The 18,764-nt window shown below is 36.7% G+C and overlaps 1 protein-coding gene across 1 annotated transcript; it reads right to left on the bottom strand.

The window, feature by feature from the left end:
* Positions 1-10,733: 10,733 nt before the first annotated feature.
* On the bottom strand, positions 10,734-13,482 carry LOC141623515 (inactive leucine-rich repeat receptor-like protein kinase CORYNE). Its single transcript, XM_074439621.1, has 2 exons — positions 12,102-13,482; positions 10,734-11,410 (listed from the first exon to the last, which is right to left on the bottom strand). Exons 1-2 carry the CDS (start codon positions 12,947-12,949, stop codon positions 11,101-11,103), a joined length of 1,158 nt encoding a protein of 385 aa, XP_074295722.1. The 5' UTR covers positions 12,950-13,482; the 3' UTR covers positions 10,734-11,100.
* Positions 13,483-18,764: the final 5,282 nt, after the last annotated feature.

Raw genomic sequence — 18,764 nt, 5'->3', positions numbered from 1 at the left:
CCCGAAGGCTCTTACCATGATGTCTACCTCAAATGGCTATACCGATATCCAACTCATTATCAAACCAATCAGCAACAATAATGGCTACCTACCACACCGTCTCAAGAATATCCAATACAACTCCTTCCAATCACAATATACAAGATTTGTATAATCCAATCATCCAAACAGTTCAATTCAATTAACACAACATCCAATTAAAGAAGAAGATACACAATTAATAGGTCCAGTAGAATCGTTATCCTACCTCTTCGGCAAATACTCCCAAACAGCAATCCAATAAGGTACTTAGAAATATTCCACTTCAAAACCGTCACCTAAACAATAACAAACTATTTATTCAACATTAATTATTTATACTTTATTTATAATTCAATATTTACGTTAATTACTTATTATTAATCATTACGATTATTCAAAACTCGCTTCAACAAGCCCATCTCGAAAACCCGACTCATCAGCTACTAATTAATTAATTAAATTAATCCAACAATACCCATAATCCCGTGTCAACTCGTCTTATTCACACAACACACCCAAACACCCAACCCTTTAAACCCGTAACACTACACCCACAAAGCCGTGTCTTGTGCCCACGCCCGACACCCCTTTGACCTGCCACCATCACTACCACTAGCCTACACCACCACGACCCCCGCCAATCTCCAACCACCAGCCCAACCATCCCCTACAACCCACAACCTCACGCCCTAACAACAACAATCACGAACACTACTAATTACCGAAAACCCGTCATCGACAAACACTGTGTAAAGAACCCTTCGCCACTACCACCACAGCCACCACTACTATCTATAGCCACCATATTTAGAACCACTATCCCACGGTGACTCCATAGGTGGCCCCCTTTCCCCGGTACCGTCGTAAAAACAACCACTGTGTCCGTCTTAATACAGCCACGGCAACACCCCTGTTTTCCCCTGTTTTACCGCCACCTCCGTCACCAACCGCCACCTGCCGCCACTCCGACACCACCAATATGGTCGACCCCGCCACCATATTCCATCCCCACCATACTCAGGTCAATTCAACGAATATTAAAGGGTTCCATTGGGTTTAAACGACAATTATGCCCTAGCTCATACTTCCGGCCAACCACCGTAACAAACACCACTATTGACCACCATAAAACCACCCCTGGGACCGACCAGACACCACGACTCTACCCTACCAATCCCAGGTCAGACGAGTCAGTCTAGGGGTTGCAAACCCGTGTTCCTTGTGTAACCAACAACCCACAACTACCCTTCAAAAAGCCTAATAACAGTCCCCTTCCCACCGGTCAACGGTGGTCAATGGTGGGTCCGGATACACCCTGGTCCCCCACGGTCACATTCATCATCTTAGGAAGTCATATGGTGGTCTAGGTTACGAGTTATAACAAAGCAAAGGTGTATACATGAGACGATCTTACCTCGAGTTAATTAGCGATGTAAATTACGTCTTTATTCCTTCTACGTCTCTCAAATATTCAGTTTGCATATCATAAACTAGGGCAAGGTATTTATCTCTATTTATAGGGTAGATTTAGATTTATAAGAGAGCAATTAGGAAACTATTTAATTTGCCATATTATTAATATTATACAATTACTTCTATTATTATTATTATTATTATTATTATTATTGTTATTATTATTATTATTATTATTATTATTATTATTATTATTATTATTATTATTATTATTATTATTATTATTATTATTATTATTATTATTATTATTATCACGAGTACACACGACCCAAGTTGCAACCCAAACCAATTCCCGCCTTACTTTATTATTTTATTATTTTATTACCGTCTTGTATACAATTATTAATTATAACGCGTTTCATTAATTATTCGAACTACGTAAATTAGTTATATGAATTCCATTAAATTACGGGGTATTACAGTAAGAGAGTTGAATGGAAGTATGAATCGGGACAAGGTATAGAGTTTTGGGAAATGGAGTATTAAAGGTCTTATATTGAACTTATAATGTGTGAGGACATTATTACTTTGAAGGTACATAGATGTTTGTTTGTTTTATCTGAGATAAAGCGTTTCTTTAAGAGTATGAGTGTGTATTTGAAGGACATAGATTTATGCAGTCTTGTGGTGGATTTGTGATGTTGAGATGATATTCATGGATAGTAAAAAGGTAACTACAAATTGAGGTTATAGGTTTGGTGGTTATATGAGCACAAGTGATGAGAGTTGTATGGTGGTATTATTATTATTCATTGTGTTGATGAGAATGCGTTATCGATGGCAAGTGTGTCGTGGTGCAATCAGTATTTGCTTAACTAAAGGTGTATGGTTCCTGGAGTGCTTAGCAACGTTGTGATCATATGTGTTCAAAGGAAATGATTGGGGTTTGCGAGTGCGACTGATGATTTTGTCATAAGATTGAGGTTGATTAGATTTTGACAGTTTAGTCAGAGTTTGAGGTTTGAGATTGATGACTTTGGATACTAGATATATATCGAGAATCATCGAGATTTTATTGAAGCCTTTGAGATTAAGAGTTGTAAATGGTAGTAAGCACCACTCGCTTGGAGGATATTAGAGTAGGCCGAAGTGATTCTAATGGCACTCATGAGTGTAAGAGTTGCTCATTCGAGAGATACTTTGGTTTAGAGATTATCTGTTTGGGGTTTTGGTTAATGTCAGATCTTGTGGTGAATGGTAAGCTAGAATTGGGATATTTGTTAAAGGTTATGTGGACTTGAAGTAATAGAAATAAGTTCATACAAATTTTGAGAAGTCATATATGTTGTTAAATGATGGTTAATGATGGTGGAGGAATGTTTGAAATATGAGGACTAGATGTTGGCTTAATGATCATTTTGGGTTGCGATAGTTGGAGTCTAATGTGACTTTTGAGATTTGTAGAGTGTGTGAAGATGATAATTACTTTGGGGATGTGAGATATCTCTCTATGGTTTGAGCGTTGATAATGATCAGAGTGCGCAGCGGTTAGGATTCCGAGTTGACTTTTGTTGATGATCACTTGTAATTCTTACCTTCTTTTGATCTTATCTTTGAATTTCAAGTTTCGAGGACGAAACTTCTTTTTAGGGGGTTGGATTGTAACACCCCGTATTTTATAATAATATTTTATTATAAAAGTATTTTATTAAATTAATTATTTCGGAGTTTAATAATCTATTTTGAATATTTATATTTATCATCTTCGTTCTCTATTTATTATTTCTCATTTTAATCTACTTTTGGAAAAGTTAAAATGTCTGTGCACGATTTTACTATTTTAATTTAATAATTACTTTTCTTATTTAAGCTCTCCTAGCGTTTTAATAATATCCAATTGGTTTTATAATCAGATAATCCATTGTATGAGCTAATGGACCTAAAGCCCATTAATTAATCCTCTTATAAAAGAAATTAAAACCCTAAGCTAGTTGGCAGGTTGCTCATTCTTTCTATTCGTGCGTCGATGTCTGTCGCGCCTCCCTTTCTCTATTTCTCTCTTTTGTTCTTCTTTTCTCCCTTTGACTCCATTGTTGAATATCTTTTCTTCTTCCAAACTCATACACAAATTATATTTTCATAATCCTTGCTCTTACCTCTATAATAATTTATTCTCCAAATAATTTTATGAGAATTATTTGTATGGACCTTTCGACCTACGTTTTGGGTCTCTTATTTTAATGGGTAAAGAAGAAGAAGAGTATTTTATGGTGTTTTCATGGATTTGGATTCGTGCATTCTTAATGTCGATTTTGGGGACGTTAACACGTGTTGGAGACAAGGCTTTGTTGGTCGTTTTCTTTATGAAGGTTTTCTTTAATTGCTAAAAAAGTAACTAGGTGTTTTCCTTTAATTGTGTTTATGCCAATTGATGTAATTAATGTGATTTAATGATTGAATTGTATGATTAGTACATGTTTTGATTGTTTATTATCATGTTAATTATGTTTTCGCATGTTTGTATATGATTTAATGCTTTAATTATGTCTCGTATATTGTTTACATGTTTATTATGGGTGTCATGATCGCAATTAGGGTTTACGAATCAAACCCTAGTGGCGGCATGATAGGCGGCCAAGAGTTCTTTCCAAAGTTATAGCTAGAGCTAGTATAACCTTGATGATGATTCAAGTGTTATAGATAAAGTTAATACAACTTTGGGTAGTTACTCTAGTTATGGCTGAAACAGGTATAATCTTGGAAGTGTGAATCCAGGTTATAGCTGAATCTACTATAACATTAAAGTATGAGTTAAGGTTATAGCTGGAACTAACATACCCTGAGTTTATGGCTCAAGGTTATGGTTGGAACTAGTATAACTTTGAGTTTCATGTCAAGGTTATAGTTGAGGTAAGTATAAATTCAAGTTATATGTGTTGAAATTATAGTAGAGGTTACTATAACCTCGCATCTAGAGTTTATGTTATGGTTAGGGTTACTATACCATTGAATGGTTAATGTTAAAGTTATAGCTGGAGTACTATAACATTGAATGGTTGGTACTTGCTCACATGTTGTGTTGTGTTCAGTTATTATATGACATTGTGTTTGCATATATCTTTGGTTACTCTTGTTCATATGATAAGTAGGATGGTCAGTTATACTATCCTGTGAGTTGAGTCGTGATGTTGTTCACGCATGTTAGTACAGTCAGTTATACTGTGCATTTGTTTGTTGGCTGGTTTGAATAGATGACGGTAGTATCAGTTATATACTATAGGAATGAACTAACGCCACCCGTTGATGCGGGATTTATTTTGGTCTATGTTCGGAGGTGGCCAGATTCGCCGGGTTATACGCTCGGGTCCCGAGTGTCGCTCGGTGTACGATTCTTGCATCGAGAGGTCCGCCAGGTCTTAGGCATATAGGCAGTGGTGATACGCTATACATAGTACCGTGGAGGCAGTGGTGATACGCTCCACACCGATGGAGGTAGTGGTGATACGCTCCGTCAGTCAGAGGCTGTGGTGATACGCTCTGACAAGTTAGAGGCAGTGGTGATACGCTCTAACGGGCGTTCGCTCTATTCGCTATGCTTTGTTGCTAACTTTGTGCCTTCTGTTGCTGTGGAGTGTGTGTTACCGTATTCGCTATGCTTTGATGCTAGCATTGTGCCTTGAGTTGTTATGGGTCGTGTGCTATGTTGGTTATAAGTGTACATGGTCTAGTGGTTGCATATGGTTTAGGTTTGCATGATTCTGTCTAAGATTGATAAGTCATGGTAAGCTGTATTTGGGTTTTCATGAGTATAGATGATCTCACATGTTTACTGGTTTTACATTTCATTTGTTAATGATTATTAGTTATATTCAATTGTTGTAAATATGACTGGGAGAACATCTACTTACTCCCGACTGATTGTCGACTCCCCATTCTCAGGTTGTTCAGATGATTGCGGTTTTTGATGATATCTTGCTGGGAAGTACTGTGCGGCGAGACGAATAATAAATTAGGAGTTTTTTTTCATGTTTTAAGAACCTTTGAATAATGTATTAGTTTGGTTTTGATTTAGTAGCGAACCGGATTAGTCAGGTGTTTCCGCCACCCTGACCCTTTTATCATTGTTACACTCTGATTATTGTTTTAATATACGTTTTTTCTTTGTTTTATAATCCGGGTTGTTACAGCGGTGATGGCGTCGTGATGGTGGTGGTGGTGGCTGTGGTGGTGGTAGCGTCATGGTGGTTGTGACGGTGGTGGCGTCATGGTGGTTGTGGCGGTGGTGGTTTATGTAGGGGTGGCTGTGGTGGTAGTTTTGGTGGTTGTGGCGGTGGTGGTGATGGCATCTTGATGGTGACTGGTGTAGTGGGAGTTACAAGTGTGGTGGTAGGTAAATAAGCCCGATTACGAAATATCGTCGACGTTTTATAACAAATCGTCGACGTTTTTCATAAAAAAGACCAACATTATCCTTCTCTTCCTCTCTCTCGCTCTTTCTTACTCTATTATTCATCTTAACCCAATTGCTCAAAATTACCCCCACCACCGCTGCCACCACCCCAACCACCGCTGCCAGCACCACCACGCATTACCGCACCCTCCATGCCACCCCCGCATTACTGCAGCACCGCTAAAAAAAATTAAAATAAAGCGAATTACTGGCCATTGACTGCTGCTATCAAGTTCCATATAATCGTATTAGAATTGTTGAACAAATTATCATGTAGTAATAATGTCTTGGGGCTTTGGAATTTGGCCATAATGGTACCACTAAGCATTCACACGCTAATTAGTGTTCTAAATACTCTAATTATTACTGCCATTTACATTGTCCACTCATGACTCATTCAATGCTATGATAAATTATTTTCTTGTTGTTGATGTTTTGCTTGAAACGTTGAGATTCAACGTTTGTGAGGGTGCTAGACGTTGGGCTTCAACGTCAGTCATGGAGCTAGACGTTGATGTTCAACATCTATCATGGTCTTGGACGTTGACATTTAAAGTCCAATACCATGGTTGACGTTTGATTTGAATGTTCGAACCTGGTTCGGACTTTGAATTTCAATGTCTATCCGTGGTTCGCACTTTTTAAATTTAATTTTCACCATGATTTTTATAATTAAATGGGTAATTTTTTCGCGTGTTTTTACTTGTTTTTCGATGTTTTTTTTACCTTGTTAATTCCATTAATGTAGTTCGAACGTAAAAATAAATAAATTACAATTCGATGTTAATTATAAGTTAGTTAATCACCGATGACTGGTCGTTCGTCATTGATATCGATCTTCAAAATGTTTTTTTGTTTTTTTTTGTTTTTTTTTTATTAATAAATTTGTTAGTCTAAATTACTTTTGGGAGAATTTGGGGGAGATGAAAGAAGAGTGTGTGAGAGTAAAAGGGTAGTGTCCGTCTTTTTTTTTTAAAAAAACGTCGACGATTTGTTATAAAACGTGGACGACCTTTTACAACCCCCTAAATAAGGTGGTTGAAGGGTAACAAGGGTAATGAAATCTCATACCTTGGGGGGTGGAGGATAAGGAATTAGATGGATTGAGGGGTAAGGAAGGGAGTTTCATTCTCTTTGTTTGTGTCAAACAAACACCAACAAAGGAAATCAATAACTTTGTTTCCCTTTCCCTTTCTTATAGACCTCCAACCAAACGCCCAGTGTGTATTAGAGAGGAAATGGAGAGAAAGAGTAATGGAGAGGATCCAAATTGTGTTATTACAACCGTTACTTTCACTACTCCCGCCTTAATTGTTGTTACTTTCACTACTGCCGCATTAATATTAATAATTTCACTATTGTCGTTGTTACTTCTATTACTTTCACTACTCCCGCTCGTTACCAATATTGTTACTTGCTCGCTACTAATACTATTACTTTGACTATTCAAATGAGTGATTACTATTATATTACTATATCCAATGTTATTATAATTCCTTTCACTATTAAGAATTTCTTTTTCTATTTAGACATGCAATTTTAAGAGAATTATATATTTATATAAATATATTACATATATGCATTAAATTAAATCGAAATAATTATGGAATATAATATTTTTTTTGAAATCTAGCTTGATTTATTTATCTTTAATAGTTTCCAAAATATAATATATTTATATTATATTATATTTGTGTATGTTAGATAATTAACATCTTTATACCAATTAATATCATAAGTGGGACATGTTTATTTTAAGGAAAATCACCATATTCTGGTGTTCTCTAAATTTATACTTCAACCAAACCTATATAATATTTATATTGAAGTCCCTTGGCCAGTTCTATCACACAGTGTTATCGATTAAAAACTATATAATATAATTTATTTAATTATATTGAAATATCTTGATATATATATATATATATATATATATATATATATATATATATATATATATATATATATATATATTTTTTTTTTTTTTCTTCTTCTTCTAGAACAACATGGGGTGCAAAATGTTCTCCAAGGTGTCCTAGGACACACATGGATCTGCCTTCAGAAATAAAATATAACACTCATTGTTGTCATAATCCCGATTTGATCCTACGATTGTACGATTTTACGACCTAAAAACGCTTGACCGATCGATCTTACGATTCTATTATGGTTGTAAAATCTTACGATCCTATTCTTTCGAAGATTTGCAGAGGTAGGATTAATATATGATCCTACAATCTTACGATGCTACGATCCCTTTTTATGATAAAAGAATAAATATATATTTTATATAATGACATTGTAAAATCCAAATCTTGTATAAGTTGTAGAAACATGTTCATAACAATGACACACAAATTATTAATCATTAATAATTTATAAATAAATATAAATAAATATGTATTTTGATCTTCAACTTTATGTTTTTACCAAATAATACACTATATTTAGTTAGTTTGTAGAATTTTACGATTCTATGACCCGATTCTACCTACTTCGTCCATCCAAAGTAGAATTCCGATTGTGACAAAATTGATAGCACTGGCCGAGTTGCAGTGCAGGGAGCGGGTAATAATTTAAGGTCATAATTCCTTTTTTTTTTATAAGATAAGGAAACTAGATTGATTTAAAATCAACCTATTAACACTTCTTTGTTTCACACGGCTTATACTGAATTTCTGCTTTTGAGTAGATGACAACTAATTTCTTCAAGAGACCTTTCTTTTATGAATAAAGGGAGTATTACCACGAGTTCGAAGTAATATATGGGGTTACAACTAACGATGGCAATGGAGCTTGGATCCTTGCAATCCAGATCAAACGGATTTGGATCATAATATTTTGGATCCAGTGAATATGGATCAGATCTATATCATATGATGAAGATCCAGATTCTATCCGAGATCCATTTTTATTTTATTTTAAAATAAAATTTTAAAAATAAGTTAAAAAAATAGTAAAATTATATCCTTTTTTTAAAGTTTTTTCATAAACTAAGCAAATGTTTCTTTCTTATTAACATTTCTCAATTGCAAAAAATTCTTTGTTATCGCTACCGAATACAAAACTTTATTTCAATATCTTCACAACTTTATTTTTAACATTTGTTTCTAGGGTTTTTTTATTAAAAATTACCTTTTATTTAGGGTTATTTGTGAGTTACCTTTCATTTTATTTTATTTTTGCCTTTCAACTACCTTTCATTTCTTCTTTTTGCAAAAGACTACCAAATACCACTTCCGGCGAAAAAGTCAACTTTTCGGTGTTGACTTGTCATTTTCATGTTAAATTTAATTTTTTATTTCATAAACCTAATAATCGACGATAAATATTGATTAAACCCAACATTAATCACCTCAATTTGTCCATCTCTTATCCGATCAAAATCCTAGTTCATCAAAACAAATCACCATCGACATTTATCTGAACATGTATGGTAAATTCTTCTTCAATAATAATGATCTATTATGGGCAAACAACGCCTAGTGTTAATTATTCGAAAATAATCATGGATTCACTCTTAGGATCACTTGTCTACTATGAGTACTATCTCATTAGTTTCTTATACCCACCATCTTTGCTATGAAGGGAGAAAGATGGTACTTTAATATGTTTGAGATGGGTATTAGGTTGATGAATCGTGAGTAGTCTATAAGCTAAGGTTGTCGAAATGTAAAGGAGGTGCTGAAGATGGCAGTAAAAGTGATTTTACGACAGGGATGGAGAGGGAGATTGAGATGGAGGAGACTTTTGATAAGGTGTTGGGCATGGAGAGGGGCTTTTTCGCATTTTGTAGGGTGAATAAAGGGGAAAATATGGGTTATACGTGTAAAAGGGGAGAAAAGAGCAAGTCAACACCGGAAAGTTGACTTTTTTTGCCGGAAGTTGAATTCCGGTAGTCTTTTGCAAAAAGAAGAAATTAAAGGTAGTTGAAAACCAAAAATAAAATGAAAGGTAATTGTTTACAAATGACCCTAAATAAAAGGTAGTTTCTGACAAAAAACCCTTGTTTCTAATATAAAAAAAAAAAAAACATTGTATGTTAAGTTGTACTAGTATAACCCAAAAACTAATATTTTAATATTTGAAAAGTGATACTCCCTCCAATTTCATTTTTTATCTTTTCTTTTTGGCGTAAAGAAATAAAATGGGAATCAATTTGACCATACAATATATCATGACCCCACATCAAATTGATTTTGGACCACACAAAGTTGTCCAAAAAAGAAAAGAGGGAACAATAAGGAAAATAGATGGAAAGGGAAAGGGGAACAATAAATGAAATTGGAGGGAGTATTTTTTACCATAAAAAAAATACGGGATAGATCCAAATCCAGTCTAGATCTTGTGGGTTTGGATTTGGATATGAAAATTTCAGACCCTGTGGATCTGGACCGGATCTACTATAAGACATAAGGATCTGGATTTGAATCCTATAGGATCATATCCAGATCCTACCCATTGTCATCCCACATCATGAATGTGTTTTGATCGGAACGGGTCACATGTGCTAGAAATATTGATAACAGATGAGCAATCTTGAGTTTGTTCGAGTGACTGAAAGCAGAGCTAAAACCATCGTGTTGGAGCAAGATGATGGTCGAGGTTTATCAATAATGCTGCTCGTCTCTAGTCTACCTAAGACTTGATGCTTTTGAGTACCAAAATACTCTATTCGATAAGATTCACTACATATACCGATATACGAATGGTAAGGTTTAACAGATGAGCGAGTAAAGAGGGAGTAAATGTCAATGGAATTGAGACTACAAGGATAAGCAAGTCGATGTATCGTGGATTACTCGAGAGTAAAATGCATTGAATTTAAATGAATGGATGAAGCACGCCATAACGCTGCCATAATCGACTATCAAAAACCAAACATGAAATTACAACCTCAACATTTACAGATCATAAACATCTTACAATCTGTTGCACATGAATGAAAAACATTCAAAGATATTTCTAGCCAACCTAAATATGTGTCTTCTACTCCGACTGGGTTTCTCATTTAGAAACTATCAAAAAGAAGTCTCATTTAGAGATCGATCAACAATTAGGTAAAGTGATCCACAACAAACAGGGGTCATCAGCCTTGAAGGAAGACTACAAGTTTCATCGTCTCCAGAATGATACTTTAAAGAATGAGTCACCGCCCTTTGGTCCATTCCAGCCATGGGAAGGGTAACAACGTAACTTCACTACCCAACAACACCTCAGAAACTGTGAAGACGAGAAAGCATGGGGACAAGCTCATCAGTACAAGGACGGTCTTCTGGATGATCCGACATACATACAACAGCTATTCTTACGGCCATTAGCATCTCATCTTCCTCGTCATCTTGTCCCAATATGCTTTTATCCAGTGCCTTCCGTGCTTCCCCTGCTTGCTGCATATGCCGCAACCACATCCCTAAACTTCCTCCACTTGATGCTTCCCCAAAGAATGGATCCAATGGGTCTCGACCGGTAAGCAATACCGCCAATATCACACCAAAGCTGAAGACATCACTCTTGTCTGTGTACCTATAGCACCAAGATCAAGAGGAATTCAAAACACAAATCAACCCAGAAGAGCTGTTTATGAGGAATATTACTTTCACAAAAATAAGGAGTAACTATTAAGAAACATGCGGAGTACAAAGGCATCATCTTTTCCATAGGATTGAATTTCTTGAACAATCCTAATCAGTAATCAACAACTTTACCCCATTCTTCAAAGCTCTCATCTATGTTGGGGTATGGGGTTGGATGTGTGTGGCATTATCCGTGTATTCAAAACAAATAAGTGTGTTTCCGCATTGACCCATAATAAAGATTGTGTCTCTAATCGTATCGATGGACTCCTACTTTCACTATTTAAAAATCTCAAACTTTATTACCCATGCTGTTTCTATTCCATCATATTCCAAATTCAAAGAATAGATAGCCAGCCATTAGCTCAATTAGAAATATCATACATCACCAAAGAAACTAGCATGCATCTATTTAATACATGATTAAAAAAACAACTTACAGCTAACCAGAAAAGACCAGCAAAACGGTGATCCAAGAAGTTAATTATGTGTATACACATCATTAGAAATACGTTGTTGATAACGCATACGAAAGCTAACATCATAGAACAACACATCATTATGTGTAGCTTTTGAAAAGTGTTGCAAAACAACTCTAATATATTTAAGAATGAGCCGTACATGAATGAGACTGGTTTTACCTGCAGTTTTGAGAGAAATCAGGGGCTCTATAACCATTGTGTGATTGGTAGAGCTTGGGCATAAGTTTGGCCAAGCCGAAATCTGCAAGTTTGGCCTCAAATTCAGCATCCAACATCACATTACCTGGCTTTAAATTGTAATGCAAAACACTTGGGTCACATTCAAAATGAAGAAACTTGAGCCCCTTAATAATTCCAACAGCAATTCGATGCCTAACATCCCAACCCATTTGTAGCTGATTTTCACGGACCCTATTCATAGCATCTTCAAGGCTCCCCGTTGGCATATAATCATAAATCAAACTGAAACTACCAGACTCGCGGACATATGCCCTCAAACTCATGAGGTGCCTATGCCTTAACTTGGCAATCACTTCAAGGTCTTGCTGCAGTTTCCTCTTGAACACCTTATCATTAGTTTCAAAAAGCTCAAGCTTCTTAACCGCGATTGTTAAACCATTGTCAAGAGCAGTTCGATAATAGGTACCATTAGGGCTGGATCCCAAAAGCTGATTTTCATTGTCAAGAGCTAGTTTAAGTGTGGTGGGATCGATTTTTGGGGAGAAAACAACAGGGCCTTTGAGGATAGGAGTTCTATTAATGTAGTGAACAAAACACCTAACAATAGCAGCAACAAAGACGGCGGTGACGAAACCAGAGACAAGTCCTAAAGAGATACTTAGGGAAACCCTTTTGACCCCAATTCTAATAAAATCACTACCAGTAGAAATGGTAGGTGAAGTAGAAGAAGTTGATTCCTTTAACATGTACTTAATTGGAAATCCATGAACATAGGAAATTAAGCAAAACAACAAGATTGATTTCTTCAACATATCTAACAAACCCATCTTAATTCTCTTCAACCAACTTAAAATCAAGCAAACATGTAAAGAGGTAAAAAGGGTAAACTTGAATTAATCCAACAAAGTAAAATAAGAAATGGGCCAACCTAAAAGATGGAATGAAGCATTTAACAACCAAAAATACCCAATTCTGAGTAGTTAGTGTATAGCCACAAATGAATTATCTTTTGATGTAGAAAGAATATGCTGTAGTTTAAAGAGTGTGGTTGTATTTGGGAATAAAAATTGAAGAAAAAGAAGAACAACCCTAATTAGCTGAGATTCTCCATAAAGTAGGGATTCACACTGAGTACCGAGTACTGAGTGTTCATGTTCCCGCCTTTCGCAAAGTTGGGGACCTACCTTTCAACCTTTGCTGAGTTGCTGTCGATACTGCATCCAAACCAACTCCAATCTTACGTCGCGTTCTCTACTTCGGGTTGGATCGCCTCATTTTCTCAACTACATTAGCTATTTTTTTTTTATGAACCCCCCAAATCGGGTTTACATTATATAACTCAAATCCGTCTCAGCAAAACAAACAATGTTCGGTGGAGAATCCTCCGACCAAAACCTTCGCCTCATAGTCCAAGGGCCTAAATGTGCTAATTCATGAGCAACTCTATTTAAATTACGACGAACAGAAGAAAAATAACAACTCAAACTGACTACAAATCGTGTAAATGTCTTCATAGATAAGATATAGGTCACTTCTCACGCGTTTAACCTTCTGGATATCTGTCACAACATTTAAGCAATCACTCTCCAAAATTACTCGTCTTTCCCCACGGCGCACAACCTTCTCTAACCCGACTAAGACCGTCATTACTTCAACTTCATTTGCCTCCATCGACCGTCTTGCTTGCACTACCATACACTACTCAATAATACCTTCATCATTGCGGCAAACCGCCCCCCATCCGACACTAATCCCTTCCAAGATACCAGCATCAACATTGTTTTTCAGTATATACCTGCACTTGGTTGAGCCCACCACTGATCTATCATATCGTCACTCATATGGAGTGCCTCATTATCCTCCTTATCGTCATTCTTAGCCTCCCTCATTTCATTCAAGAGCTCCCTCACTCGTTTAACCACCCAATTCGCCCTTCACTCTCCATCCTCAAATATAGCCTTATTACTGTAATACCACAGATTTATGAGTTGTTGGGTACTCTTTCGAGCAGGGCTTACTCTATAGAGTAACTTAGTTTTGCATTCTGGAGTACGTTCTGCCTGATGGGTACTCGATCGAGTAGGCGGTACTCGATCGAGTACCTTAGTTACTCGATCGAGTAAGTCGGGTTATACGAGTTTTTGGCCGGGTTTGATAGCAACGCGTGAAATGTTATATAAAGTATTTCCGTCAATTCCTTTTACTTTTTACCTCATTCTAAACCTTTTTACAAAAATAAACAAAGCAACGTCGATTTATTTTCTCTCATTGCTATCAAATCCAAGGGCTAGAATCGTCGGATTTCGGAGTTCTTTATACCGTTGAGATCGTCATATTGTGGGTAAGGTCCTTGTACCGTTTTTATGTCAATTCATTAGTTTTGTTTAAACCCTAATTGGGTTAATTGGGGATTATTGGGAGTATTGTTGATTATAGACTGTAATTGTATGATTATGTGATTATAGGAGGTGATTTCGTAGAGGAAAGCTTTTGATCCGCTGCTTGTGTTGATTTTGGTAATTGCATTCCAGGTAGGGTTTTCCTACTCAGTTATTGTGTAAATGATTATAAGATGGTTGTTGATTGATTAGCATGTGATTATATCGTACTTGGTTTTGGTATTGTTGGTTTTGTAATTGGTTGTTGTTGATTGTCTGTGGTTCGTGAGGTGCGCCCTTGGCTGAGTGGAGTCACTTGCGGGAGTGGCTTCACGCCCTTGATTCGCCCCTTGTGGTTCTCGTCACAAGGGGGATGCGCACATTAATGGATATGGGTTATTCGCTCGATGGAGATGAGCGGGGCTTAGGTGGGAACGGCTGCGGTCCCCCACTGGCGGTGTGGAATATCTGTTGCGATGGATATTCGGGCAGGGCTACACACTTTAGTGTGTAGTCAGATGATTGGTGATGTGACGGTGTTTGAGGATTGTGATTGTGTATCTGTTTGTTGTTTTATCTTATATTGTTTATGCAGTAACTGGCTCCGTTTAAATGTTTTGAAAACTGTGGTGATCCATTCGGGGATGGTGAGCAGTTGTTTAGCAGGTATAGCTTGGATGCGCGCGGGTTAGCTGGGGATAGAGTCACCACGACTCAGATAGTAGTCTTCCGTTGTTGTGTCATGCCATTTTATATACGTAGTGGGATTTTTGGTTTGGAACAGTTGTATTGTACTTTGCAGTTTTGGTTTTGGTGTAAACACTTTAAATTTATTTACTTAAAATACGTTTCTTGATGGTCACTTTTGATTACTATGCCTCGGGTAACCGAGATGGTAGCATTCTCATGCACTAGGTGGTCTTGGTAAGGCACCTTGGTGTATGAGGGTGTTACAAAGCGGTATCAGAGCGACGATTTTGGAACCTGTAACAAATGAACCCAACGAATGTAGAGAGTCAAATTAAAATGAACCCGGGTAGGAGTTGTTAGGAGCTAATGCAAAGGCTTGGGAGACGTCCTAAAGTTGCGAACTCGCCCTACAACTTTGAACCGGTCACTATGGGGTGTCATGGGATCGCTATTTGCTTACTATTGTTTATATGAATATGTTGGATAAATCTATATGGATGATGTGGTGGAAAAGATGAAAAGTAATTGTTGCATGATAATGTGATTTGTGGTTTAAGCATGATTATGTGACGAAAGTGGATTTATAATGTTGTGATATTAGTAACATGTGAATAGGAGTTGTAATGTATAAGTATGTTTTTGTTTTACGAAAAGTTATAAAGTTAAAGGCATGCGGGTAGTGTAGTATCGTCAGCATGAGTCGATCGAGTGGGGGAAACTCGATCGAGTAGATTGGACTCGATCGAGTATGCTGAGCTCGATCGAGTGGGAATATGTATTTGTTGGGCAGTAGCTACTGGTTTGTGCTACTCGATCGAGTAAGGGGAGTATTCGATCGAGTGTCCGGTACTCGACCGAGTACGTATGTGACTCGATCGAGTATGTTTTATGTCAGTTCTGGGCAGGTTCTGGAGTTGGGGTACTCAATCGAGTTAGTAGCTTACTCGATCGAGTATGTGTGGTTACTCAATCGAGTAAGTTTTGTGCAGGTCATATTTGCTTTGAGCCGTAGGCTATGTGCTTACGTTTATCTCCCTTTTATAGCTCAAAGACATGCCGCCAAAGATATTAGCTTTGTACGTTAAGGCTCAAAATATGAGTGTAGAGGAGATCGCCAAGATGCTTGAGCATCAGGACGAGCTTACCGAAACCCTCGGGAAGATGGGGAAAGATAAGGAGGTCGGGGTAGACTTTGCCAAGATGAGAACTACGATATCTTGCTTCAACCCCACTAACTATGTGGGTACGGGTGCGCCGATTTTGCTCGACAAATGGCACCGTAAGATAGAGAATATCTTGGGAGTGGTACACTGTCCGGAAGAGTTTAAGGTGGAACAACCTGTGTTCTACCTGAGAGATGCAGCTAGGGAATGGTGGGATAAGGTAAAGGATAGTGCTTTAGACATCTACATGAAGCAGGATAAGCCTGTAATTCCGTGGACTGAGTTCAAGAGGGCTATGAGGCAGGAGTTCATTCCGGAGCATGTTCGCAGCAAGTTACGTGATGAGTTTGATTCCTTCAAGATGACCGGGGATATGACGGTGACCGAGTAATACAATAAGGTCAATGGAAAGGCACGATATGCTGAGGATATGGGGCTAAATCAGGAGAATTTAGCACTTCGCTTTAAGAAGGGGTTGACTTATCAGATTATGGAGAAGCTACCGGCGGAGACTCTTACCGATGTGAACGAAGCTTATGAGAGGGCTGGACTGAAAGGATTCCATAACCCTCTAATTAAACTCATTTTGGTTAGATCTAAATTAACCATTGATTTAGTCTTTGTGAATCTAGTGCATGCATAACTTAAAACAAGAATGAGGAGAAAACGGTTTTCTTACAATGGTGATGAGACGGAAATGTGCACAAGCAAGGACACCTTCCTATGCTTGTTCTTGAGCTAACTAACATGGGATGATCCTCCAAAACTCCATAGGTTCAATAATGTGAACACCTCCTCTTAGTTGCACCAAGACTATCCCAAAATTCTACTAATATTATTAACTAGATAATATAAGTATTTTACCTTAATAGTAGATCTAATATTAATATCATTACTACATTAGTAATATATTTGATTTATTAGATATTATGAACAAAGTTGAACATAAACAATTTATGTGTATTTTAGAGAATAAGAGAAAGAGAGAGGTTTTCATATATAATCAAGTGTGTAAAAATGAACAACTTATTGTCCATCTATATACACCAAAACCGGCACCTCCTCTTGAGTGGGTGTGAATTTTTCTTATTTTATTAGCATGCTCATGCTTTTTGTCATACCTATGCAATAGGCTAGGAAGTAGGGTGTAAGTGTAATCATGTTGTCTATTTGCATGAAAAAGAACAACAATCATCACACTAAAATACTACCTAAAAAACCGGTTCTTATACATATAAAATGGACCTCATTTTATCTTTGTCATTTGTTAAATGTAATATGTGTGACATGTGACATACAATATGTCATTTGATGTTATAATGCATATTTAACAAATTAAATATCATTTCATATCAAATAAATTACATTTATCAAATTGACTAGTAATTCATAATTACAAGAATATAAAATGGGTCATGTTAATATAATCTACAGCATATTGTAATTATAATTAACTAATCATTCTTATTTTAATTATTTCATAAACAATACTCAATTTTAGTAATATAACATTTTAATTACTAAAATGAATCTTATTTAATCATATTACAATAAGATATAATATTCTCTCTTACATATCAATTTGTTTAATTTAAGGATTTAATTAATCTGTATCGTTATACAATCGATTAACTTTATAATTAAGGGAATCGTCCTTTAGGTGTGACCTTAAGGGGTCAACTGACAACCACCGTCAACCGACAGTAATGTCAAACTCTAGTCAGCCAATCATTACCGATTAATGTTGATCAGTTGACTTTATAATCGAATTATCCCAAACGTATTCTTATCACGAGTTTCCATAATGTGATCGCACTATTGTTGAGGACACATACTCCAACAATCTCCCACTTGTCCGAGACAAGTGTGCGTCACAAATTCTCTTGTCCTATTACAATCTCCCACTCAATGCAAGGTGTCTTGCAGGTCGTAATTGCATGTGATCATATCAAGAGTGGTTTCCATGATATGGAGAGTAACTGTCTGACCGGTGTAGATACCCAATATCTGCTGAGACTCCAACAAACACCCGATGATTATCGGACTACAACATGTTTTGGAATCGCGGCGTTTGATCGACTGTTTGTGTACAACTTTACGTCGGAAAACTTAAAAAGATTTCGAAAATAAAACATTTCAAAACATTTCAAAAATACCTGGAGTGTTTAATGCACGGCGACGGGGTCGCAATGACACTGACTAGAGTCAAAACCGACACAGGACCAAAAACCGACTCAAAAATTCAAATCTCGACTCCAACAACGAGTCAAACCGAGTCAACCACCAAAAACAAACATTTCAAACCTTCTACCTTAAGTTTTCCCGGATTCATGAATGGTCAAGTACCAAACATGTGACTACAAAACCTAGGATAGAACAAATCATGATTGCGTTTGTTGTGAAAGTGACAA

Source organism: Silene latifolia, chromosome X (genome assembly GCF_048544455.1).
Source record: "Silene latifolia isolate original U9 population chromosome X, ASM4854445v1, whole genome shotgun sequence".
NCBI lineage: Eukaryota > Viridiplantae > Streptophyta > Magnoliopsida > Caryophyllales > Caryophyllaceae > Silene > Silene latifolia.
This window is presented reverse-complemented; position numbering and strand designations above follow the sequence as displayed.

What these genes read in the sequence shown, in the direction of transcription:
- LOC141623515 (XM_074439621.1), bottom strand. Translation starts at nt 12,949, where the DNA reads ATGGGTTTGTTAGATATGTTGAAGAAATCAATCTTGTTGTTTTGCTTA. An exon ending in GATTTCTCTCAAAACTGCAG is followed by an intron (nt 11,411 to 12,101) that starts GTAAAACCAGTC and finishes TTGGTGCTATAG; the next exon opens with GTACACAGACAAGAGTGATG.